Here is a 27,549-nt window from a genome sequence, read left to right on the forward strand (position 1 = left end):
CGTGAGGGAGGGAGGTTTGGGGGCTTGGAGATTCGTTTTTCTCCTTTCAAATTCAAAAACGACGTTTGGAGGGATTTTTGTTTGGGCCCCCACATTATTCCCCCATTGTTATCACTTCCTGCTTCTACTTCTTTTTATTTTTATTTTTTTAATAGAGTTTTTAAAATTGTGATAACAAATATTTTTTAAATTATTTTTTATTTAAAAATATATTATAATAATAATTTTAAAAAATTATTTTTGATATCATACATTAAAACAATTCAAAAATATAAAAAATTAATTTTAAATAAAAAAATTTAAATTTTATCCAATTCTCATTTAAAACGCAATATCAAACAGTTTGTGTAAAACCATGTGAATTTAATTTAATTTAGATGATTGAATAAGTGTTTTTGTTTGGAATTCTTTTGAGGATATTAATTTGAATTTTAAATGGAATTGAATTTATAAAAAAATATGCAAAAGTAAATGAATCAAATGGGAGACCCTTGAATTTATTTAAGTAATCTATTTTAAAATTAATGTTAAAAATAATATTTTAAAAACACTTGCATGCTAACGAAAATCCTATTTTTGCTTTCTCCTGTTCATACACCTCTTTTTTTTATTTCAAAAACCTTTGGCAATACAATATATTTTTTTTACTTCGTTTGGGAATGCGGTGCAAACTACGTTTTCTAAAAATTCAATTTTTTTATTAAAAAATAATTTTTTATGTGTTTTGGATCGTTTTGTTACGCTGATCTCAAAATTAATTTTTTAAAAAATATCATTTTAATACATTTCGATATAAAAAACATTTTAAAAAATAATCACAATTACACTTTTAACCATTTACTTGGCATCAATCCTTCTGAAGTTATTCTTGTATCTCATATATTATGCTATTAATATTTCATTTTCTTTTTCTATATTTTTATTTTTTTGGTTTTTTCCTTAATCTTTCCTTGCCTATTTTTTTTCCTTTGTTTTTTGTTTTGCCAACCAATTATACGTGGATGATGGTTTTTTTCTCTTTTTTTTTTATAACATGTGTGGATGATGGTTGATTGATGCGTGAATAGGTATAAATTAAATATAAATAAGTATTTAAAATTATAGCTACTATATGGAACAAAATTGGTATAACTATAAATTCCTATTTATTAGGTAGAGTAACAATAGATAAAGTATTTCAGCCAACTGAAATTATTTATTAGATTGTTATCATAATTAATCCTAGCTCATAATATAATTTTACTTATTGTTACTCCAACTCAGATAAATCTATTCATATATTCTTTAAAATGCTTATATTTCATGTCATTTTAAAAATATATATAAGGGTCATTGTAACAAAAGGAAATGATTTCTCTAACAAAAATGATTTCTAAATTAAGAAAAAATTATTCAAGATTGCTAGTTAAATTTATTTTCACATGTATTCTAAACAATATAATTGAATTAAATTATGTAGTATAATATTTTATTTCAAACATAAAAATTATAATAGGTTATCAATTAAATTCAAATTTACTTATGAATTCAATTTAGCATATGATTTTGTTTCAAACAAGATGTAAACAATTGACTAGTTAGTTATGTTAATGTTATATATATTGATCTTGGTTATATGATAGGTGTTTGCTTGGCTTCTTATAATTACATTTTCACTAACTACCCAATTCAAGATTCAAACTAAAAGCCAATTCATTGATTACTTTTCATTTAATAATAGCAATCCTAAGTTAACAACCACACCATCATCTTTATTTAAATTTTCAACTCATGTGGAATTCTTGTCAATATTTTGTATAATTTCATGGATTTTTTAAAATACAAAAGAACACACACACACAACTAGTATTAGAGTCTATGATCATGGGACAGGGATGAATCATAAGTTCATTTTTTTTATGTTTTAAATAGGCAGATCTAAACCTACAAGAGTAGTCTTAATAATACATCTAAGAAGACAATAAGATTGTTGGTTCAATTATTATCTTATAGGATTAACTTGTTAATTAAACCAAACATATATTTTTTATGTCCTCATACTTCAGAGCTTCTTCATCTTCCAACTCTAATTTCAGTTGTAATAAGGTGACCAACAAAGAAGAAATAAATATTGAGAATTTTAACAAAGTCATTGATAATTGAAAAATCCCTTGAAAATGTTGTTAGAGTCACAAACCATTAAACCAAGATTGAGTTGTATCACTCAATACAATGACAATGATAGTCGTGTTAATATAACTTTTGCTAGACATTCAACCAACTTTAAGACTGATTCAAGTCATGATTGTGATGGAGATAATAAGTCTAGAGCCTTTAATTCCTTATCCATAAGCCAATCTTACAAGATAGAACCTAATTTCTTATCTAAAAGTCAGGCCTTATAAAGCTTAACCATTCATAAGGATGACCGCAACCTAAAATATTAATCTCAAATGAATAAATAATTCAAAACATATACCACAATCTTTTTTATGTCTAAAATGTTGCTTCTACGGTTAGACAAAAATTAGCAAACATATCTCCTACAACCTTTCAGGTTGCCTTCCTAAAAACAAAACCTACAGATAGGGAACTCGACATGCTTTAAAAGGATTTTTTCAATAAAGAATTTTTAAGAAATGATTTTAATTCTCAAAATAATTTTGAAAAAAGGTGGTTTTTCCAATTTTTTTCTAAAACTAAAACTAAAACTAAAATTCAAGAACAATATTATGAATTTATGAAAACCCATGCATTTCATATATTTTTTTTTGAATGGTTTTAATTTTATGTTTTAGAAAATTATATAGACTGTCATTTTTAAATGAAATTTGTATCTATATACAGACTAGAAATTAAAAACTGGTATAAGTTCTAAGATAAAAGTTATATATCTTCCATCTACATAAATTAAGATTCCTTTTAAAGAAACTTTTTTAATTAGAAATCCTTTTAAAATGAAAAGAGAACATGAGGATGTCAAGTCTAGTGATATTCGAAAGATCTTAAAGCAAAATAATTATACTAATAAATTTGTTTAGTATTTGAAGGACCAATTGGCGAATATAAAAATTTCTTGAAGTCATTCAGAGACTGTTGTTTCTAATACTCTAGTTGTTTTAAGACCTATTCTCAAACCTTATGAGATCTCATCAAAATTCTCCAAAGAAATTAAGAATCATCTTAATTTTACCTAGTCTAGTAAGAACAACAATACCCTAAATATTCCAAGTTCATCTTTCGATGAAAAGGAACTCAAAATAAACAAACTCAAATAAGAACCATCTTCTTCTTAAATGTATTACCCAAGACCCATTGCCTTAAATGTAGTTTTAGAAGAAAAAACCCATAATTATCCCAAACAAATACAACTTTAACTCTATTTATGAATATAACAAAGATGGATTAGTTGAGTATCAAATCATTAGTTTACTCTAACAAATGATCATGGTATCTAATACCTATAAAACCCAGATAAGTATTTGTGATAAAGATATAATTGAGTTATTTGTAGCTGGTTTTACATGTCATCTAAAAGGATGGTGGGATAATCTACTTACTCAATTTAACCATGAGTTTATTTACAAATATGTAAAGATAGAATAAAAAGGAAGCCAAATCTTAAACTATAAGGATGAGTCCATTAAAGATGTTGTTGCATCTTTAATTTTTGCTATGTCCAAAACCTTTATAAGTGATCCTTTACACCTCAAAGATAAAAATTTAGAACTCTTATCAAACCTTAAATGTAAAAAGATGTATGATTTTAGTTGGTATAAAGACATCTTACAATAAGGATCGGAATATAACTTCATGGCTATTGACAAATGGATTTTTGAATTTAAAACAAAAAAAAAAGATTCCAGAAGTTGTATTATGCATGGTATTTAAAGACACTCATAATAGAACCACCAATTCAAAATGCCAGGTATAATTGACTCTTATAATAATAAAAAAAATTAGTTAATTAAATGGGACATTAGTTTGGTAGAAAATAGATAAAAAGGTATACTGAAGTTATATGATAAAAAATAAGAGGAATATTAGTCATCATGTCACCTAAATTAAGTCAAATAATATTTGACAAAATCGAACTCACATTAAAAGAAAACAAAAGGTAAGAGGGGAGGAAATTAATAAAAAGAAATAAAGTTAAATGAGTAATGGATTGCCATATATTAATACCAATGCATTTTATTGATGAGGTAGCCTAAAATATATAATATTATTATCCACAGTATTATATGATTGGTAAGGTATAGATAAAATAGAATTTACAATCAATGTTTGAAAAATAAAATTTAATCTTAATAATATTCTACAATGCTTAATGTTATTCAAAAAGTTTTTAATTTTAATGTGTAGCTCTTTTAGGTTGATATTAGATAGGTGGCCCGTGCTTTACAGCGTTTCGAGCTAACACTTTTTAACAATAAAAACATAATATTCAGATACTGCTAACATGTTTTTTAAAAACAATTATGATTCGAGTCATAGACCATATCGAAAAAAAAACATTATAATGCTTAATTCTCAGCTAACCCAATGTTGAAGGACAAAATAAAAAAAGAATCAATTAAAAAAGAATATAAAACCATCTTGAGTCAACCTGGTCCAGCCTACTAAATTCATGATCTGGATTTTGAGACTAGGATCACTCAATAGAAACCAAACTGGAAAAAGATTACGAAGTCAATTCACAAACAACTAAATGTAGAAGGATGAAATTAAGAAAAAATAATATCAATTAACAAAAATGACAAAAACAAAATAACCAAAGTAAACCTGGGTGAATCTGCTAAATCCACGTCCGGGTCATAAGATGAGATAGACCTATGAAAAGCAAACCGAAAGAAATTAAAAGCTCAATTCCTAACCAACTAAAAATTAAAGGATTAAATTGAAAAATAATGTTAAACCTTGGTTAAAATTCTGAATATTAAAATATTAACCCAAAGATGAAATGGGTTAAATTAAATCAAAGATATAGAGTTAAATGACAAGAGATGAAATTAAAGGAAACAAAAGAGTATATAGCACAAGTGTTAGAAAAAAAAAAAGAATAGGATAAAAAAATAACTAATATAAAAGGTCAATTGTGTAATTACCTAGAAATATGACTATAAGACCCCAACTATTTCTCTCCATTGATTAGCATCAAAGAGAAGAAAAGAGGTGGAGGGTTTTCATATCTTTTTTCACCAAAAATTGAGAGAAAATGCAATAAAATTAAAAGGATTTGAGTAAGAGTTACATTAGATAGTGAGGGAACAACTCTTAGACAATGATTAAAGGAGAAAAAGTGAAATAAATTGGGAAATTTTGGGTGGTGAAGGGTTGGCTAAGGGGAGTAAAGAGGGAGTGTCGAAAATTGTTTGACTAGTTAAGGATCGAAACTCATTTTATTACCACTTAAGGGGTTTTAAACTTGACTACAACATTTAAATTGATTACAATTAAAAATTGAAGTGTAAATTGCAAATTTCAAGTTAGGGTTATGAATAAAATTAATGGAATGAGAATTTGGCTTTGTTTAATGTAATTGGGATGAAAATGGATGAAAACAACTCAAAATAATAAACAATTAAAAAAACAAATCTTAGGGTTTTGAAGGGTAGTAGTGTCGGGCCTGTCAGTCATAAAAGGACCAAATTGAAGAAAATTCAAATCAATGTATGAATGTTGTTTGTTTATGTCTACTTTAGCATGTGTTAGATGTAAAGAATGGATGGAAAAGAAATATATATTTTTGTGTTTTAAATTGTAATTGAAAGTTAGTTGAACTTTTTGTTAAGAAAATTTTAAAAAATTAGGAATTATGGAGATTTTTGTGTTATGTTTAAATATTATAAATGAAGGAATATAGAGAAAGTGGATGTGTTTTTAATAAGAGTTTTGGTTATTTTTAGAAGTGAGAAAAAGTTTTGTTGATTATTAGGATGATAGGGTAAATAACGTTAGTTAGGAGAAACAATTGCATTGAATGTTGAGAAAAATAAATGAAATAGTTTGTTATATATCAAAAGAAAGAAACTTGGAAACTGGACAACTTCGTTGTCCAACTCTTAGTCAGATTTAGGACTTGAAAATGAAAAAAAAATTGAATAAATGAAAGTGAGGGATGATATCTTTCCTATGAACTAGTCCTATTTAAGACAGAGTTATAAAACTCCAAATACAAATTAAAAATCGAGGGAAGGTGGAACTAAACTTGGCTAAACAATTTTTTATGTTGCGATAAGAATAGTACATGATATTGTTCCTCTTAGTATAAGAAAGACAGTAGGACCCACTAAGGGTGAGAAAAAAAATCGAAAAACCGATTAAACCGAGAAAACAAAAAAAATAACCGAAAAAACCGAACCATGAAAAAAACCGATTAGAAAATTTAAAAAAACCGACCGGTTTAGTTTTGGTTTCATAAGTCTAAAACCAAAAAACGAACTGAAATTAAAAACCAAACCGAAATTAAAAACCAAGCCGAACTGAAATTAATAACCGTACCAAACTGGAAAAAATCGAGCCAAACTCAAAAAAATCGAGCCAATCGATTGGGTTTCAGTTCAGAAAATTTAAAAAAACCGACCGGTTTAGTTTTGGTTTCATAAGTCTAAAACCAAAAAACCGAACCGAAATTAAAAACCAAGCCGAACTGAAATTAATAACCGTACCAAACTAGAAAAAATCGAGCCAAACCCAAAAAATCGAGCCAATCGATTGGGTTTCAGTTCGGTTTTGATTTTTTTTAAATCGATTTTGTTATTTTTTACGTAAAAATCGAACCAAATCGAAAATGATCACTTCTAAGACCCACTCAACTTGAGGGGATCAGTTTATGCACCCAGAATCCAGGAAGGTGGTGGACACTTTAAAACTTCAGCATTATTTAATTATGTTTGTAATTCTTCCTTGAATATATAGTAATCCTATTTGATAAACAATAAATTGTTGAAGAAACTAGTTAACTTAGTAAATGGAACTAATGCCTTGATTAATTGACAATTGAGGAACTAGTTACTCTAGTTAATAGAATTAGTGCCCTAGTTAATGGGTAGACGAAGATGTTAGATCCATGGTTAATGGGATCAATGTCATAGTTAATAGGCAAATAGATATTTTGGTTCCCTGGTTAATTGGATAATTCCCTAATTAATAGGTAAATAGAAAAACTAGTTTTTGGAAATAATGCTCTAGTTAATGGGTAATTGGAGAAATATGTTCATATAGAAACAAAACAAATGTTAGTTTAGTTTGATGAGAGATGATATTGTGCTCTTAAACTATGTAATTTGCTTGAGTTGGGAATAATTACATAAATATAAGTAATAGTAATAATATTAGTAAATATTCTTTGTGTATAAACTAATTATGCCTAGTATTATATAAATTTCAGGTACTTCACAACGACATGACAAGTAATGGATATTGCTTATGTAATTTGTGTATCCAATGCATATTTTGCTATGTAATATAATTTTGTAACTAAGAAATATATGAATCTAAATTAAATATGGATGGCCTATCTTAATTAGTTTCTTTTGAAAACATATGACTGTAATTATGTAGATTAAGCTTTAGGTTTGATTTGTATTAAAATGAATATGTGTTTGGATTTATGTCATAATTAAGTTAATCTTTCATTACTTAAGATATTTTTTAAAATAATATAATAACTGATATGTTTGAGGAAATATGGAGGGAAAAGAAGAAGTTGTTCTTATGTTGATGATAATATATAAATATGGAAGTCTTGTATGATGAGAGAAATTTTATTTGCAAGTTGTGAAAATTAATTCAGTTGATAACTTGGTATTGAAAAATATAAAGGAAACTTTGTTGAAATTTCAGTAAAAAAGTGTGTATGTGTGTGTAAAATTCCCTGTATTTTCAATGATAATTTAGAAATGAAATATCCTGTAAGTAAATTGGGGTTATTACAAATAAATTATTGCTAAAAATAGCAATAAAAAAATGAGGATCAAATTTGACGTCATTACAAATTAATAACCCTCTATTCTAATTTTGAGAGAGTGAGTCATGAAAGCTAATGTAAGTAGAGAGAAAAGAGAAAGGAAAATAAAAATAAAAAAAGATTAGTGATGAGACACCAGACCTCTTCTCAATACATGCGTTACCCTAATAAGAATGCAACACTAAGATAATTCCAATGTCACTGGTGAAGACTCCTTTCATAGCCCAATGAAAGGCTCACGTGTTACCTAGACATGACGAGCTTCCACCATATGTTGGTGCATGTATCACACTCACCATTAATTCTTTCCTTTTGGTCTTTGAATTTTCTCAGAAATGTTGGCCCAATTTTCTCAGTTGTTTGTATAATTTATTTTTATTTTATTTTTCTTTTTTGCTTATTGTATGTTATCTTTAGGAATATTTTTATTTGCTAATATAAAGCTTAAATGTTGTAAATTGAGATTAATTGATTTTTTTGAAGATAAGATTTGACAGAGTGAAAATTATAATTTTTTATAAGTATAATATAAATTGGTTAATTGTCTCATCCAAATGTAAAGAAGAAAAAAGTATAGTAATCTAAAAGTATAATAAGCATGCACTCTATCTATTTAATTAGAGTCACACGTAATAATTTATGATCATATTGAATTTAATATGATTTAAATAATTTAGAAAAATAAAAATTATTTATGAAAATATAAAAATATATATCAACTTTTATACGTGATTATCAAATATCACAGATTATTTTGACTGAAATAAATGGAATTTGAAATGCTAGTTACTACTAGAATACTAAAGTTTCTTTTAGTAAGGAAATATTACCTTAAATCTCTTAAAAGTTTGAGCACGGTAAATATGCTACAATTAAAATTACATAATGTGATTTTATATGTGAGTGTTTGGTCGGCGGCGAGGAGTTGGATTGGTTTGGGTTGGATAGAGGTTTGGATGGTGGCTATTGGTGGTCGGAGAGTGACGGTTCTTGTGTTGTGAAGCGTTCCTATTGGTTTTCATGCTAGTTTTGTTGTTATGGTGGTAGGGAAAAGGACAAAACTAGGAGGCATTTGGTGGTTGGGTTGTGTTGGTCTGGGTGTTGTTGCAATTCAAATGGTTGGTTTTAGACGGTAAAAAAGAAGGCATAACTAGGTGTTGATGTGGCTTAGATGTTCTAGAGGGTGTTTGTTTAGACGGTAGCTTCTGTTTTTAAAGTTTATTGTGTAAATATTAAGTTTGGTAACATAAAAAACTCAATTGCTTTTCATGTGGGACTCATGTATATTTTTTATGAAATACCTGCTTCTCACGTCTGCAACCAGGTGAATATAATTCACCTGGACACTGTTCACTCCAAGTGAACAGTGCCTAGCTCAATATAATTCACATTTGCACTGTTCAGGTGAACAGTGCCAAGTGAATAACTACTTACATTACAAAAAAAAAATATTTTACTCAAAAAATTAGTGTTTAATATTATTTAGTAACACTACATAAATTAGAAGGAGATCGATTGATGATGTAGCATTTACAAAATTTGATCGCAAGCCCAATTATGTTCTTGTCGGGTCCGACCCAGTTAAAAAAATTCAGTTTTTTATTTTTATTTGTAATTGTGTTTTATTCAAAAAATTACAAGGAGATCGCATGATGACGTAACAAAAAATTCAGTTTTTGTTGTTGCGCACTTAAGAAACTATGGAAAATATAGTCCTTATTGAATAGATTTCGTACGTGATGAAATTGCACATAGTTTAATGGAATAATAAAAAATATTTGATATCAATATTATTTATTTCATAATATAATAACAGTAGTTAAATCTACAATATTTAAATTAAAAACCATTAATATATATATATATATATTATTTTATAACCTCAATTTGAAAAACATTTTTTTAACCAAACACATTAAACTACCTTGTGTTTAACTTTAATTTCAACCACAGTTTTAACCAAACATATATTTTTTCAAACTACAACCACAATAGCTACGCAATACCAAACACACTTCTAGCATGTTTGAAAACGTGGTTTGTATCCATGTTTTTTTATTTATTTATTTTTATTTTTTTATATTGGTTTGATGTTTTAATATTAAAATTAATTTTTAAAAATAAAAAAAATATTATTTTAATATATTTTTAAATAAAAATATTTTAAATCGAACCCTACTAAAATTGAAAACGGGACTTAAATTTTATAGGGTGGAGAAGAATGCACGGTTAAGTGGTGACGTGGATGGGTTAGGCGGCGGTGAAGAATGTGTGGATGAGTTGGTTCCGTTGCAATCCATCTTCTGCTTCTCTTTATATTTTTTTGTTTACTTTTACTATTTGAATGATACATTAGTGATGTTTGTATCATATAAATATAAGATTAAGACTGATTTTTTTTTTTGTGTTTTTAAGTTACAATTTAATTAGGAGTTGTTCTTGATTTTGTTTTTTTCCCAACATACTAGAATACTTTGGATAAAATTAATTTTTTATCAAATTAAAATTATACTTGGAAGAGGATTTGGAAATTACAAGTTCCAAATAAGAATTGGGTTTTGATTTGAAAAAAACTATGGTAGAAGAAAGAAAAAAAGATATAAAAGTTATAAAGGCATTTTAGATATTAATTCAATTATAATGACAAACTTATATTATTTCAAAACTTTCCATTGAATAAATTTTCATGTTTCTAAATTGGTTTTTATATATATATATATATATATATATATGAATGAGAGAGAGCATTATACTAGGAATGAGAAAAAAAAATGAAAAAACTGATTAAACTAGAAAAAAGTAATTGAAAAAATTAATCTGTAAAAAAAATCGATTAGAATTTTTAAAAAATTAATAGGTTTAGTTTTATAAGTTTGAAACTAAAAAAACCGAATCAAATTCAAACAAAAAAAATCAAACCTATTTAGACTGGTTTCGGTTTAAAAAAACAGTTATTGAGAAATGAAAAGAAAAGGAAAAAAGAAAATGAAAAGAGTGCTCGTCATGTTTAAGACTTTAAGTAGCCAAATAAGCGTTGATGACTTGGCATTCCTAGTGTCAAGAATTGATTGATGTGGTTGGTGAGGGAGCCAATGGGCGTGTGCTAGCATTAATGCTGCATGCAATTGCAGCAAGACTACCACGTGCCAGCGTGCCTCCCATCCCATACTGCCACATTCTCCACGTTGCATTCCTATCTTTTTTGAAATCGAACGGCCCTGATTGAAATCACTGCCTATAATTGCCTGGTAGGTTTTGTGTGCACCACGTGATTATTAAACATCTCCCAAACACGCAATTGTTGGTTTTTTGCCTTTGTTTATTTTCTACAGCCGTTAGCAGAATCAGCAACTACACCCATCCTATCATGACCCTTCTTCACTTCTCGTCTTGAGAAAGATAACACATATTAAAAGCATTTATTTATCCTTTTTTTTAGCTGATGCCATTTTTTATGACGAAATACTTTTATGATCTTGTTTTATACATATTAAAAAACATTTACTCAAAAACAAAAAACTTTTTTTATCTTCTTCACAAATAAAACAATTTCTTTATCAATTATACTACTAAGAAAAACATGATTAAATAAAAAGAATCTATTATTATTATTATTATTATGAGAGAGATAGGGGGAAAAAAGAAAGAAAAAAAATATAGTGTTGTTGAGTGTTTGGTAATGTTCGTATCAATTGTTTTTCAATATGTATTTTGCTTGAAAGTATATTAAAATAATATATTTTTTATTTTTTAAAAATAATTTTTGATATCAGCACATCAAAACAGTTTTAAAACATTAAAAAAATTAATTTGAAGTAAATAAAAAATTTAAATTTTTGAAAAAGCATTTTTCAACCTAACTGGACAGCCAAGAGGGATGCAATTAGATCTCAGTGGTTTTGTAGGCAGAGGATTAGAATCTGAGGTGGAAACGAGTGGACATGACAGGGGCCTTCGTGGACATGGTCTTTATAAGAGAAGGCAACAACCAATGACATTAGCAATAGAATACGGAAGTTTTACATGAGCAGGTTCTTGAACCCTTCTTGCTTGCACTTCTCACACCAATCTTGACCGTCCACAGATCTTTTCTTGCCCGACCTTTTCCTTCTTGTGGACTTCAACTCTGATACGGAGAGTAAATGCCTATAATTGTCCCAGTTGCCATACAACACTGCTAACGTCCCTCGTACCAACAAATTACAATTTAAGCTCCTCACAAATCCGGAAATCCCATCATCATCATCATCATCAAATAGAAGGGAAACGGATAGAAGGAACACCGTTGTTGGGCTTGAGGTATTGTGCGATTGTTTTATCCTCTCTTCTCTATTCTTTGCCGTCTCCATACATAGATGGCATCAGCGGGCATTCGGCTTGAAGGGAATGGTCTTTGCCGGTTTTCTGGAAACAATCCCGTCAAGAATGCCCATCTGTGGCCATGTAATAATGTCAAGATATCCGGAAACTTGTGTGATGGTGCAAGATTCAGGAAAGGGAGGGTCTCGATGTCAATGAAGAGTATTACAACGCCGGGAATTGTAAAGACAGCCGATTCTTCTGATGGAAACAAGAAATCTGCAGTTTTATATGAGAAGGTTGAACAATGGATGAGGGATTCTGTGGTGGAGATTGTTAACAACTTAAGGGAAGCGCCTCTTTTGGTCCATGTCTATGCGGAGGAAAGCGGTGGAACGACGGTGCTGAAGACGGAGAAGGAGGTGGCGGAGGAGAAATGGCCAGGCTTGATGGAGAGATGGGAAAAGAGAGAGACCCAGTTGCCTGATGGGGTGATTTTTGTGGAGAAACTGGAGGACGGTGAAGAGGAGGAGGAGGAAGATGCGATTACCAGGGCATGGGGGATCGTGGTGCAAGGGAGAGGAGTGGATTGTGGGCCTGTCTGCTACTTGCTGAAGACAAGCAGGGTTGGGGCTGGGCCTGGTTTGGGCCTGTGCTGCACTCATTTTTGTTTGATGAAGGTACAGAGTTTCAGGGAGACAGCCAGGTCTCAGTTCAAGAATTGCTGGTTGTCGCAAGGGCTATGAGACTGGAAACGGCGGCGTTTCGATTATCTGACACATAAAACCATTGGTAATTAAGAGTGATGGTTTATGATGTAAATGATTTATACATTTAAAATCAATTATGATTAATCAATTGTAACAAGAGATTGTTTGTTCAATTTTATTTTATTTTGACTTAGCATTAGTCTTGTTTTTTTTATGATTCCCTTAGTGAAAACTGGCTTGGAGGTTAGATCCATTAGACTACTTGCAGTCATGGGACATGATCCATGAAATAATTTCTTCTGTTTTTCTTTCATTTTTTTGTTCCATAGATGTTTTAGGAATTGAAATCAATTGTGTATTTTAATTAAATGGCTTGAAATCAAGAGAATGATCTTTAAAAAAATAAAATAATATTATTTGAATAAATTTTTGAGCAATAAATGTTTTAAAAAACAATCATTTTGTGAGATATTCATAGTAAAAAGAAATCAAAATCTTGTATAATTTTAATGTGGTGAAAGAAAAATCATGTATGGAACATTTAAAATGTATTCGAGAATGTGATAGTGATTGTTTTTATTTAGAAATATATTACAGTAATATTTTAAAAAAATTTGGTAATGGTTTACTTTTCAATTATGTCCCTGTTTTTTAAAAAAAATTAAAAAAATTTTTATTTTTTTTATTTTAAATTAATATTTTTTTATCCTCCAAACAAACCATCTTGTGTGTGGTTTGGTAACGAAAAAAGTGGCATGTGCTTTATCTAACGAAGATAAGGATTATCTTCCTTCAATGAAATGAAAATTTTACTGTCTTTTACATTATGTTTGTTAAATAAAAATAAAAATTAAAATTAAGGGTGTCACAAAATAACTGTAACACTAACACTAGAGGGGATATCGCTATAAATTGTAATGGTATTATGCAATGATTTATCTGGTTTATTTAATTCTTTGGTTTTTATTTTTTTTCTAATTATTTGATTTTTTTTTAATTTAATTATTTTCATGTTGTGTTGATTTGAAATCGAAATTGATAGTTTATTCCAATTGCCTAAAGAAAGAAACATGCGATGTTGAGAAAACTTTTTTGTGCACAGTTGATGCTGGTGTTTTGAAAATCGAATTTGAATACGAGACATGTTCAACCCTCTTTTTTTATTCTAGGTTTTTTTTTTAATTTTTTTATTGCTTATTTTTTTTTAATTAAACCTCAAAGGTTGAGTTTTTGTTTAGATTAGATTTGAAAGTTTGTTTTGGTTAGCTAGCTATAAGGATATTTTGATGTTGAAAAAAAGAAGTTTAGTATTGGTTGATACTTGGTTCGATAAAATAAAATTTATTTTTATTAATTTAAAAAATTAAAATTTTAATGATTAAATTTGAAATTTTAATAAATATTAAACTATTTTTGTTGTAAGGTCAAAGATTAAGAAAGTATTTGGAAACACGGTGCAAATCGTGTTTTAAAAAATTTTAAATATTATTTTTTGCTTGAAATGAATTTGTTATATATTTTCAGTTCGTTTTGATAGTTAATATGAAAAATAATTTTTTAAAAATAATTTTATTTTTATTTTAATATATTTATAAATAAAAAAATATTTTAAAGCGAAGGGTTTTATTTGGTGTGTATAACACACCAGCGTGAAGTGAAGCTCTGACAATACCATTGAGTTTAGCATGGTGAAAGATAAATGGAAAAATCATGGATGGAACAATTAGTGCTTGACACGTGCGGTGGCTTGGGGCCCAGTTTGGGGCGGTGGAAAATGTCAGCATGAGGAGGTCCGCGTTAGCAAGCAAAAGTTAAAAAGCTTGGAAACCATTTTAGAGCTTTTCTTTTTTTATTCTGTCTTTTACATTATAATATACTCTTGATAATGAGTAAAAATCACTGTAGCACAATTAGGTTCTACAATAATGCACAAATCTCATGATTTTAGATTACAAACTGTGTATGATTTATAATATAGCCTGTCACTTTCTTAATATATATATATATATATATATATATATATATATATATATATATATAGAGAGAGAGAGAGAGAGAGAGAGAGAGAGAGAGAGAGAGAGAGCGTTCTTTTGAAGACTAAAACATGATATATTGGGAAAAAAAAAGGGTGTGACAAAATTATTTTAGTATTACAGGGGAATTACTATATATTGTAATGGTATTGTACAGTGATTTATCTAGGTTTTTTTTAGTCCTTTCATTTTTATTTTTATTTTTATTTTTATCATTTAGTTTTTTTTTTTTAACTAGCGCGTGGTTGATGACCGGTTTGAAAAAATAAAATAAAATTTTATTAATTTAAAATAATTAAGGTTTTGAGAATTGAATTTGAATTTGAAACAAACGTTCAACTCTTTTTCTTTGCTAGATCATGAACTAAATTGGGTAGGTAGAGAAAATTATTTAGTCCTGTTAGAGAAATATCTCAACTCAATAGTTTAAGCTGTTAGATAATGTTTCAAGATATGATTTATATTATTTTCTAACACACACCTTTAAATGAAAATCCTTTGAACTTGAAACTTTTTTTTTTGAATTCGAGGAAACCCCATCCCCTCTAGAAAACGCACTTTGTGGGCCCAGGTGAGTGAGTAAAACCCTGGCTGTCACATGTTCTTACAAGAGGTGCACGCCATGACTCGAACTCGACATCTACTGTACAGATTTCAAACCCTTTGCCACCACGCTACGCCCCTTGAGGACCTTTGAACTTGAAACTTGCATATACTCATATTACCTTTTACTTAATTTTTATCAAATAAATAGGGATTGTGAGATTTAAATTCATGATCGCTTAGTAATCAAGGTTTTGATACCATGTTAAGAAACTATCTCAACTTAATAATTTAAACTAGTAGGTAAGCTTCCAAGATATAATTTATATTATTATCTAATAATTTTTTTTGTTCTTTAATTTTTTTTTGCAATCAAACATCTTTGAATAATAGTTAAATAAAACGGCAGAAATGTAACAAATAGATTGCAGACCTGGTGTTTTTTTTTCATTGTATGGTTATGATCGCTGTGGCTTGTTGATCGTTAACGTTTCACGTTTGCAGCGTTGTCGTTTTTGTTTGATTTTCTTGGGAGATTAAAGAATCGAAGTTCATAGACCAAAAATTTACACGAAAAAGCAAAGAAACCAAAAGGAAGTAAAGAGAGGTGTGGGATCCTACGGTAGAGTCCCTAACATTACCCAAAATACAGCATTTTAGAGTCTCTCTCTCTCTCTCTCTCTCTCTCTCTCTCTCTCTCTCTAGGTGCTGGATTTATATAGTGTTTGATTGGGTCGGAGATGCGATAGTTTTTTTAATAAGAAACATATATTTTTGTTTTTAGAAAATGTGATATATGTTTTTAAAAGATTATACTTTTTAAAAGTATAAAATATATGTTTCTCATTGGAAAAAACCACCGTAGCTCCCACCTAAATAATACGACAACTAATATCCTTTAATATTGAGCTTTGTATTTTTATTAGCTTGTTTTTAATGAGGTAATTTTAGTCTCATAACCTGAATCGCAGGTTCAGAAGGTTAGCTTGAGTTTTTTTTTACTTTATTTTTTAATTTTATCATTCACCATTTAGTTGGCTAGAAGTTAGACTTTTTAATTTTATTTTAATTTTCTTTCTATGTAGTTATCCCAGTCTTATAACCCGAGACACGGGTTTGACTTTATATAAAGTTCTTGTAATATTAAAAATAAGTCTTGATGTAGATTTAATGCTTAATTTGATAAAATAAAATTTAATTTTATTGATTCAAACCAATTAAGACTTGTGAGATTCAATTTAAAATTAAAACAAATATTCAAAAATTTTTTTTCTAAAAATAACATTTTTATCTTAGTTTTGTGACTTTGGTCTTTGATTGTAATCAATAAATTTATTATCATGTACATAATTTTTGTTTTGTTTTATTAAATGAATATAAAAATTACATTAACAATGCCAATATCTGTTTTTTTGCATTGAAATATTTTTACCTGTCTAGATGATATTTTTCCTAAATATAATAATAAAGAGTTGTTACATTAGGCATGTAAATTGTTTATTCATAGATCAATTCAAAGGACAAAGTTCATTTTAGATCAAAATTTACTTTAAGATAGCGTTTGGAGATGCAGTGGAATTCACTTTTCTCAAAAATTAAATTTTTTTATATATTTTTTTAATATTTATAAATTATTTTAATGTGCTGATATAAAAAATAATTTTTAAAAATAAATAATATATTATTTTAATAGATTTTTGAATAAAAAAATATTTTAAAAAGCAAACCCTAGCACACATGTAAACATCCAACAAAGGTCGAACTCAGATTTGTGCAACTCATGGATCAAACTAAAAAACGGAGCTTTTAATTTCTCCATCTTAATTTCTGCAGTTGTTTCATTTGTTTTCTCAAATTTGATGTTTGTCTAAAATTTCTGCACAAGATGTCCAGTCAACACTAGTTAGGCCAAAGCCCAAGCCCCAACAATATGTCTAGTCAACCATGATTGCCCAAGCAAATATTTCAGGCCCGGCCCGCCAAGGAGAATAATGGCATGTTCGCAATGTCACAACCTCCAGGTATCAAACAGTACGACCTCGTATAAGGTTGATAAGTAAGACCATACGATTCTTGTCAACAAGGGTGTATAAATATCCAGAGGCCATAGACGCAGGGGAGGACACGTGCACAAATTCATCTAAAGAGATAATGGTATTAAAAACCGTCACTCTCCGTAAACTAAACAAGAGAATTTAATATTCTACTTATCCTTACTTTAAGTTTCTCTAAACAAGAGCTAAGCCAATATAAAACACTTCTACTTGTCCACTAGCTCGTAGATGATAAGCCGTTGAAAACTTCTGGGTTACGTGATACTTTTTTTTAGCAAAGTTTCCATAATCGTAAAATATACTAAAATGCATCACTATTTTACTATGGATTTCACAATGCAGTTTATAATAAAATACTGATGTCTTCTTCTTTTCTATTTTTATTTTTTTTACATTTATGTCTTTAGTTTTTTTTATTTTTTTTCTGTTTTTTTTTCATTTTTAATGTCTTTCGAGTTTTTTTTCCTTCGTATTTTTTCTTTTAATGATTTTTTTAAATTTTTTTTATTAATGTTAAATTTTTTTATTTAGTTATAAGACTCTCAGGACATGGATCTTAGGTTTAACGGGTTAACCTGATTTGACGAGTTAACTTGAATTTTTTCTTTTTTCTTTTTTTCATTTTAATTAATTTTTTTCATTTAGTTTGTTAATGTTGAATTTCTTTCTATTTAACTATCAGATTTTTATGACACATATCTCGAATTTGACGGGTTAACCTGGTTTTGGACTGCACAGTGCAGTCTACAGTCCGAAGGCTGAGCCGTCTTTTTTTTTTTAATTTTTTTCATTTTTATTTTCATTTTTTTTTATTTTTTGTCTTTCGGTTTTTTTTTTGCTTTTTTTTGTTTTTTTTCTTTTAGTGAATTTTTTTTGTTTAATTTAGTTTGTTAATGTTAAATTTTTTATTTAGTTATCAGACTTTCATGACACAGATCCCGAGTTTGACGGGTTAACTTGCTTTGACGAGTTAACCTGGATTTTTTTTTTTTTCATTTTAATTAATTGTTTTAGTTTAGTTTGTTAATGTTAAATTTCTTTCTATTTAATTATCAAACTTTCATGACACGTATCTCGGGTTTGACGGGTTAACCCAGAACCCGTTAATTTTTTTTTCCTATTTAGTTATCAAACTTTCATGACACAAATCCTAGATTTGACAGGTTAACCTGGTTTGAAGGATTAACCCAGTTAATTCAGATTTTTTTTCTTTTTCTTCACAGTGTAGTCCACAGTGAAAATGCTGATGCATTTTGTTTGTTTTTATTTTTATTTTTTTTCCTTTTTAATTAATTTTTTCGTTTAATTTAGTTTGTTAATGTTAAATTTTTTTCTATTTAATTATCAAACATTCATGACACGGATCCCGGGTTTGACGGGTTAACCTGGTTTGACGAGTTAGCCCGGTTAATTCTGGGTTAACCCGTCAATTTTTTTTCCTATTTAGTTATCAAACTTTCACGACACGAATCCAAGGTTTGACGGGTTAATCTGGTTTAAAGGTTTAACCCAATTAATTCAGATTTTTTTCCCTTTTCTTCATTGGTTTTTTTTTCCTGTTGGTTTTTTTGCTTTATTTTTTTCTTTTTAATTAATTTATTTAATTATCACACTTTTATGACACGACCTTGCAGCCACACCCATATCCAAGGCTATTGAGTCTGGTATTGCAGCCAGACCCACTTAAACTTGGATCATACAAGTTTAATGTTATTATTAATATCATAAATATTACTCTTGGGTCAGACGTTGCAGCCAAACCCAAGACTCTTGAGTATAGCTTTGCAGAAAGACCTAACACTTTTAGATATTAGCTTTTTTTGATATTTTTTATGTAAAAAAAAAATAACCCGCGACATCACGTGGGTCATGTAACTAGTTTGACTCTAAAAGTGAGTTCCTTGATCACTTATTAGATTTCTTGGAATTCCAAACCTAGAGAATATGTTAGACTTTATAAAATTTGTAACAATTTTAGAATCAACAACAAACAACATATAAACATATATAAAAGATACAAGAAATGATCTCATGAAATCAATTCCCTAAACATAAAAAATTTCATAAAATAATATGAGGGTTTACAACTTCTCATTCCCCTAGCATTGTTAGAAACTTATTTTAATTTACATGATTTAATCAAATTATGGTGAATGAAAAATTAATCTCAAAGAGCCCTCTATTTTTTCTAGATTTAATTCTTAATATGTGATGGCTAATCAAAGATTGACAATGATATGAATTAATTCTTTAACCTTTTAGATTCTAAAATTTGCTATAAAAAGAAGGTTGAGTGAATAATTTCTAACTTGAATTTTTTAAATTTTCCCACACAGTTTCTCACCTTATTTTTAGTGTTTTTATTTTTTTTATGATTTGGTTTTTTCTTCAAAATCTAAAGCTTATGTCCATACTTTGTTGAGAGTTATTTTGAGTTCTTTTATTTTGATTCAAAGACTCTACTTAGAAGTGCATCTAAACTAAGCTGGTGGTGTTCAAATCTTGGAAGATATATTGCAAATATTCTAATTGCAAAAGTGAAGAGTAATAAAACCTCAAGGACAAATAATTTATTAATAAAAGTCTCATTACTTTAAAATGCTCCAACAAGTAATAATTTTTTTTTTTATTTTAATTTAAGTGTGTGTGTATATAATTAGTATGCATGTTAAGACTTCAAACTAATATTAATTGTAAGTTTGGATATATGCTTAGTAGGCATGCTAGTATTCCATTATTATATTTGCGTTGAAAATATATTTATCATGAGTTATTATTTTACATGATTATAGTTTGAAACATGTATACACTCTAGATTTTCGTCGAACATCCTTTATTCAATAGTCTAATACACACACTTGGATGCCTGGAATATATAAATTTTTGTTACCGGAAGACGAGTTAGGAATTTATTTTTATTTTTATTTTTGGGTGAGAAGGAGGTTTGAGTTAATGTTTGTTACATGTTGAGAGGAAAGGTTTTTTTTTTTTTCATGACTAGCATTAATTTCTTCTTCTCGGGACCATTTATGAAAAGCATCCCATTTCGCATTTTCCACGATTCCGAAAATTTTTCTTCATTTCACTTTCTTCTGGAAAGAGTTCTTATTTAATTTCCTAAAACATATTGTGAAATTCTCTGTATTGTCTTCATCAGGATGTCCGGACATGTAGTTTAATGAAAAAATTAAGTTTTTTCAAGTTATTTTTGGGAAACCAAACACACCGTGATTCCACCATCTTATTACATTACAGGATGTTGATAGAATGATACTGAGTTTAAACTTTTTTTTATTCAGAAATATATTAAAATAATATTTTTTTATTTTTAAAAAATTATTTTTAATATCTACGCATTAAAATTATTTAAAAATATAAAAAAATTATTTTAAAAAAAAACTATTAATTTTTTTAAAAATACAGAGTAAACCACGTTTTCAGACAGTAGCTACGTCCACCTTGCCTGTCAAATAAGCTGGCTACAAAGTCAACATTACAGATGAGTCTTCCCACTGAAGAGAGATGGTTGACTGCTGACATCGCTCTCCAGTTCTCTCTAATAGTCAAACCGTGTGCTATGAGCTCTTGACCTCTCTCAGTCTCTGCACACGAGTCATGTCCTTCTTTCTCTCTGGTAGGTGGAAATATTTCATTGACTGAGTAAAGATGGGTTTGTTTTTGTGGTTTAATTGTATTTTTTTTAAAAAATAATTTTTATTATTTAAAATAAATATTTTTTTTTGATATTTTTAGATTGGTTTAATGTGATAATATCAAAAAATAAATTTTAAAAAAATAAAAAAAATATAATTTTAATATATTTATAAATAAAAAAAATTTTAAACAGTAAGTTTTGATCAACGTGGACTAGACTTGTTGTAGTTGAGGTGTTTGAAAGTACGACAACAATTATTTTTAAAATATTTTTTATTTAAAAATATATTAAAATAATTTTTATAACATATAAAAAAATTAAAAAATATATAAAAAATTAATTAATTTTTTTTTTAATCAACCTCTATTTGAAATGAAACGCAATGCCTACAGTAGGCTAATTTTAAAGATAAAATGTCATCGTTGCAAATTGAGCATTGACACGTACTGAGACTGCTTGTTTTTCTAAAAGAAATAAACAGAAAAAGCTTATTTTCCATTCTATTGCTCCTCACATTAAAGAAGGTTGGGTGCTCCATGGGCAAACCAAGAAAGAAAGCTTATCACCCCCGGTGATGTCTTACATGTTTATTAGGCTTCCAGGGTATTCAGTGGATTCAGAGATTAGTTGTGGTGCGTGTAAACTGGTCCGGACACCCCGGGTTACCAAAAAAGAAAAAAGAAAAAAGAAAAAAGAAAAAAGAAAGAAAAAAAGCTTGTTTAGGGGTATTCCGTGTGTGTTTGTATTTGAGGTGAAGGTTGAGGTTAGATGTGGGACCCACTAAAAAAACCATAAAAAACAAGAAAAATTAGCTTTTGTGGTTGAGTTTTGTGTATAAATAGGTTGTACCCTACCATAACCTCAACCACAAAAGCTAAACCAAACACACCCTCCAAATAGGCTTGGAACTAAGCTTAATTTCTGTGCTTGTTTTTCTTCTCTTTCAGGAATATCACAACATTATATTCTCTCTTTTTCCCAGTCAAATTCATAAAATATAATATTTTCTTTATTTTCATGGAAAATGTGACCTACGACAATTCATTTTCTAGAAGCAAGGCTGCACGAATAACAATTCGTCTAAATTATTATTATTATTGGTTTGAAAATTTTTGCTCAACAATTTTCATTTTAAATCAAATAGAAAAATATAATAAAATTTGTGTTAACGTAAGAATCACTCTCACAAATAAACTGAAAATTCAGAATGATATTATTCAATAATTATTAAATTTTAGATTTATAAAGAGTTTAAATACTCTTAAAAAATAATTCTAATGAATTTATTCTTATGAATTAAATTATCATGTGTTGGTGCAATTAATATTAAATTATTGTGAAAATTGAGTTTCACAGGCCAAATATTTTGCATCGAATAGATATCTATTACAGTTTTGTTACAAGTATAGTAGGAATAGGCTCCTAGCTAGATTTCCTTTTGTTTCTAGCATAGTTATAAGTTTCGGTATGAGATTTAGATTGTAGGATGATTGGATTAACATATAAGTTAATGCATTAATCTGGGTTTATTTTAAAGTAGTTTTGTTTTTGAAAAAATAAAAATAAAAAAATAAAACAATATTTTTTAATCAAAATCAAGTATTATTTAGGTTTATCGAGTATTCAAATTATAAATCAACTTGTTGGTTCATTAAAGTTTAATCAGATCAACTTCTTAAACATATCAAATAAAAATCCAGCTTGGATTAAGTTTTAAGTTAATAGATTGGGTCGATCATCAAGTTGAATTTAATAATTATTTTTTTTCAGTAATTTATCCATCTATTAAATTAAAAGAGTATGAAGAATAATAACTAGCCTTAATTTCCATCCCCTTAATTGGCAATGCAATCGATATCTCTCATTACTGCAAGTTCAATTGATTATGAAAATTGATGTCATTTTTTACATGTTTTAATAATATAATAAGACATATAGTCTTTGTTATTTTGAAGGAAAAAAATAATAATCTAATACCCATCTATTATTTTAATTTACAAATTTGTCATCATTTGGTCCTTGTATTTTTTTTTTAAGAATAGAGTCTAATTTTTATGATGAAATTTTCTTGCGATTAAATCCCTTCATGATTATTTTTTTTTCATCTACTGGTTAATTATGCTTTTTTTTAATGTAATGTTTCTAATATAGTAATAATTATCAAGAAATAATCTTAAGAGATATAGCTTATCTGATCAGATTTTAAAAAAATTACCGGTTTGAATTTCACAAATTTTAAGGTTATTAGAAGCTTACATGGTCATTAACTTTCAGATTTATAAGATTAATCAAGATACACGCAAGCTGACTTGAAGACTCGTGTTATTAAAAAAAACAAAAACAAGAAAGCATCTACACTGTAGCTTCATCGGCTACAGCATCCAGTGGTCAAGAAGGATTAGATATCGTTGCCTGCTATGGCCAGATCGCCACTTCTTGGATAAAACTTTACGGGAAGGCCCATTGCTGGATAAGGCATGGGATCACGAATTATAGGCTCGTCAGGAATGATTTCTTTCCACTGATACTTTGTTATAAAATGATGGATTACCAGCATTGATTCAATTCGAACAAAGTCTGCTCCAGGGCAGATGCGCAGGCCTGCTCCAAAAGGAATATAGGTGTATGGAGGGAATGTTTTAGATGAAGTGTCGAATCTTGAGGGATCGAACTTCTCTGGATCTTCAAAAATGCTCTTGTCCATGTGCGTCCCAGAAGCCACCCACAAAACCTGGAATTAAGATGAGTACTTGCTGGTTAGAATTTACTAGAATTCGAAACAACTAAACCCTCCAGATTTCTATATACTTGAATCCATTATCGGAGAGCTTGAAATGGTTTCCCTCCCACTTCTGTCTCGACTATTTTGTCTTCTGAAACAGAGAAGCTTTTAGTGTAGCAGTGAAAAGCAAGCGTAATGACTCTGACATTTGAAGAAAACACAAGTTAATGACTGATGGAGAAGGTAGAAAACAAGTAGGGTTCGCACCTGCCATCCTTTGGGAATATCGAAGCCATCGAACTTGATGTCTTTGGTTATCTGTCGAAAGTTGCCAAAAATTGGAGGATAAAATCTCATGATCTCTTGAGCTACTCTCCAGCTATACTTCATCATTTGAATTTCGTTCCATGTGATCTTCCCATCACTGCCTCCTTTAACCTTGATAACCTCCCTTTGCTCTATCAAGATTTCAAAGCACACAGCAAGCAGCTTTGATATTATCAACAAGCTTTATACTGTTCTACCTGAATGAAATGGAAAATTTATTCTTTATGCATATGTAAGATAAATCTTATTACCTTCAAGAACCTTGTTGTATATCTCGGCATCTCGAGAAAGGACCCTCACGAGCAGGCACAAGAGAATCGTGGTTGAATCATGACTAGCCATTATTAAGGATAGGACCATGTCAAGAATCTCCTCTTCTATCAAAGGTTCATCATTTTCGTCTCTCAGACTAAGAAAACAGTAGATGATGTTTTCATTGACATCAACTGTCCCTTCTTCCATTTGTCTTTTCCTTTCATCAATAATTTTTGAGAGTATTTTGCAGAGGCTAGCTCGAGCTTGCATTGCTCTATGAAATACAGTCCCTGGAATATCCAAGGGAACAGCCCAACACCCTTTAACAGCAACCGAGAATTCTTCAAAGAGCGTATCTTTTTCCTTCCCGTCTGGTATTCCAAAAAAGATATTGCAAGTGATATTGAATGCAATCCTCTTCATGAATGGAACTATCTTTACAGAATCTACTCCATCCAATTCCTGTAAAATTATTTTTTTTTTCTTGGTCAGGAGTAAAAGTACTCTGTCTAAGATCATTACAATTAGAACAGAAACATATTGATAACTATCACTGAAAGTCATCAAACATAAAGCAAGTGCTGTATTGATAAGGACAACTTGTAATGTAAGAGTTGAGTTCGATTGGTACCTTGGATAGTTGTTGCTGGACCAGTGAATTTATTTCACCTACAATTATCTGGATTCTCTCGGGCTTCAAAAACCCAACTATTGCACCCCTGATAAGCTTATGCCGAGACCCAGAAATCTCAAAGAGGCTGTACTTTCCTAGTATGCTGGCAATCGTCTTTGGTTGCTTGTAAGAGATGCCATCACCTCCACTGAACAAAAACCTGTTGCCAGCTTGGCCTGTCAGAACCACAGTCTTGGTACCGAAAATTGAGGTTTTAAATATAGGTCCAAACTTGTCGATCCGTTTCCACATCCATTCATCAATCTTGTCTCGTTTCTGTGCCCTCACAAGGCTTATAGACTCGCCCACGAGTGGAAATCCCAATGAACCAGGTGGGAGTTTCTTGCCTGCAAGTTTTGAGGCCTTATGTTTGTAGTAGAATCCTGCAACAAGGGCAAGAAGTGTTACTAGAATTATGGTTGGTGAGGATACTTTGGATTCAAAAGACGGATGCTCAAAAAGAATCATGAGATCCATGGTGTGGGTTTCTGCAAGTGAACTAATGATAAATAATGCTTGATTATATAAAATAAAATGGAACGTGAAAAGTCCATAAATGTGACTAAAAAGAGAAGACAAATTAGAAAGGTTAGCGACAAAGACTATGACTCTCGTAAAGTATCAAACACCGTTTGATTTAAGCTCTTGACCAGGTCTCATTAATAATTTCGTTTCTTCGCTATCAACTTTTAAACCATAGAGGAAGATTTCTCTTGGCTGGTTAATCCTCCACCTTCTCTTTCTTTATTCCTCCCAACTTTCCAGCTCGATGGCTTTAGCTAAGCTTGTCTGGTTATGTTGTTGCTTCTTGTTTGTTGGTAGCTAGTATCTAGATTCTAACAGCTTAATCGTTCAGGCCAAGAAGTTTCCGATCATATTTGTTTATTTAAAATTCAACCTTGAAATGATTTTTCCAAAGTTTGAATATGAGAATCTTGTGCAGTGACAATAAAGTAATATTTGCTATGCCTCCGGCAAACCTCTGGATATCCGCCGACCAGAGTTTTATGAATATTTTGCTCCCAATAAAGTAATACGGAGCTATGATTTAGTTTCGAAGAAATATAGTTACATCATCCTAGATTTTGATGAGGATACTGTGGAATACGACAGTACCTTCATATGTGAGATCTCTGGAAGAACGACGTCCACAATATCTCGGCCAGCAATGACTGGATAAAAAAGAACCAACCCTCTCCGTTTCTTTGATGACGACAAGATCAAGATTTTCAAAGTATGGAGTGAGATACACATGTTTTTATGTCTTCTCGAAATCACAAAATGTCGAAGTAGTTGTTATGCTATTATCGATTTGAGTTTGTCGTCATGGCAGCTCAGTCATCATTTATAATATATTTCGTCTTTTTCTTGGTTTCCCTCCCCCGACGATTTCTTCCTCATCATCATATATATTTTAAAAAATCATAGCTTGATTTTTCGGCAACCTATCTTGTGACAGAAAATTGAGCAACCAGATGATGTATTGACTGCATCAATTTTTCTTTATAAAAAATGGCTCGACAATGCTTCTTCCATCCAATTTAAAAAATTAAAAAAAAAAACCTAAGCACAGAAGCATGGCTTGGAAGGTGATACTGAACAAGTGAGATTTGAGGAGAAGCAAATAAAGGAAAGAAAGAAAGAAGAGAGAAAATCTAAGAAGAAGAAGAAAATAGAAAATAAGGGAATGGAGGAGGAGAAGTTTGTAACTCTCCAACTTCTATTAATTTATCAAACTTTTATTATATGGAAAAATTATATATAAATAGTAAAATCCTAATAACAACCAACAATTAGTTTTGTAACACACTAAATAAAATATCAAGAAAAATAATATAAATTAAGCCTAACAATAACCCAAATAAAATCCAATAATGTAGGGTAAAGCTATCATTTGTCATTTTTAACCATACATGTGTGTGAATGGTGTCTTAAATTTGGTGTCTCTACTAACTTTCATGGAGTTAGAAAAACTCAACCTTATTAATTATAACTCTTGCAGCTTCAATTATACATTTAAAGATCAAGATCAAATTATTGCGATGTCTCTTTAGTAATCTAAATACAGTATGAATCAAGTCGCTTTGCCTTTGAACTAGGATTCACTACACCTCACAAATCCTGATAAAAACAACCTATGCATCCAAAATATCATTAACATGTTCCTTTTAAACCAATGATAACGGTAATGTGATAAAGTTTTTAAGAGGATCGTCAGGGATAGGCTGTTACCATTGATATATAACTAAGTCTATATTAAAAGTAGAGTTAATACTAAAGTTTGGTTGTAAGTTGATGACATGAGTATTTGATTCAACCATTTTTAA

General features: G+C 29.4%; 2 protein-coding genes across 5 annotated transcripts; one reads left to right on the forward strand and one right to left on the reverse strand.

Annotated features, from left to right (window-relative positions):
- Positions 1-11,948: 11,948 nt before the first annotated feature.
- On the forward strand, positions 11,949-13,216 carry LOC133667939 (uncharacterized). The gene has a single exon (XM_062087655.1). The coding sequence runs from the start codon at positions 12,307-12,309 to the stop codon at positions 12,994-12,996; it is 690 nt and encodes a 229-aa protein (XP_061943639.1). The 5' UTR covers positions 11,949-12,306; the 3' UTR covers positions 12,997-13,216.
- Positions 13,217-23,502: 10,286 nt separating this feature from the next.
- Positions 23,503-26,000, reverse strand: LOC133668166 (taxadiene 5-alpha hydroxylase-like). 4 transcript variants are annotated; one of them, XM_062087904.1, is made up of 5 exons: positions 25,852-26,000; positions 25,181-25,605; positions 24,546-25,011; positions 24,235-24,425; positions 23,503-23,976 (listed from the first exon to the last, which is right to left on the reverse strand). In XM_062087904.1, the coding sequence occupies exons 1-5, from the start codon at positions 25,880-25,882 to the stop codon at positions 23,644-23,646; spliced, it is 1,446 nt and encodes a 481-aa protein (XP_061943888.1). In that variant the 5' UTR covers positions 25,883-26,000; the 3' UTR covers positions 23,503-23,643. The 4 variants fall into 4 exon arrangements, 3 of the variants coding, with proteins under 3 accessions (XP_061943888.1, XP_061943887.1, XP_061943889.1); XR_009833637.1 differs by lacking the exon at positions 25,852-26,000 and adding an exon at positions 24,054-24,118 and having other exon boundaries at positions 23,845-23,976; positions 25,181-25,845; XM_062087903.1 differs by lacking the exon at positions 25,852-26,000 and having other exon boundaries at positions 25,181-25,845.
- Positions 26,001-27,549: the final 1,549 nt, after the last annotated feature.

The sequence above is a fragment of the Populus nigra genome, chromosome 11, assembly GCF_951802175.1.
Source record: "Populus nigra chromosome 11, ddPopNigr1.1, whole genome shotgun sequence".
NCBI lineage: Eukaryota > Viridiplantae > Streptophyta > Magnoliopsida > Malpighiales > Salicaceae > Populus > Populus nigra.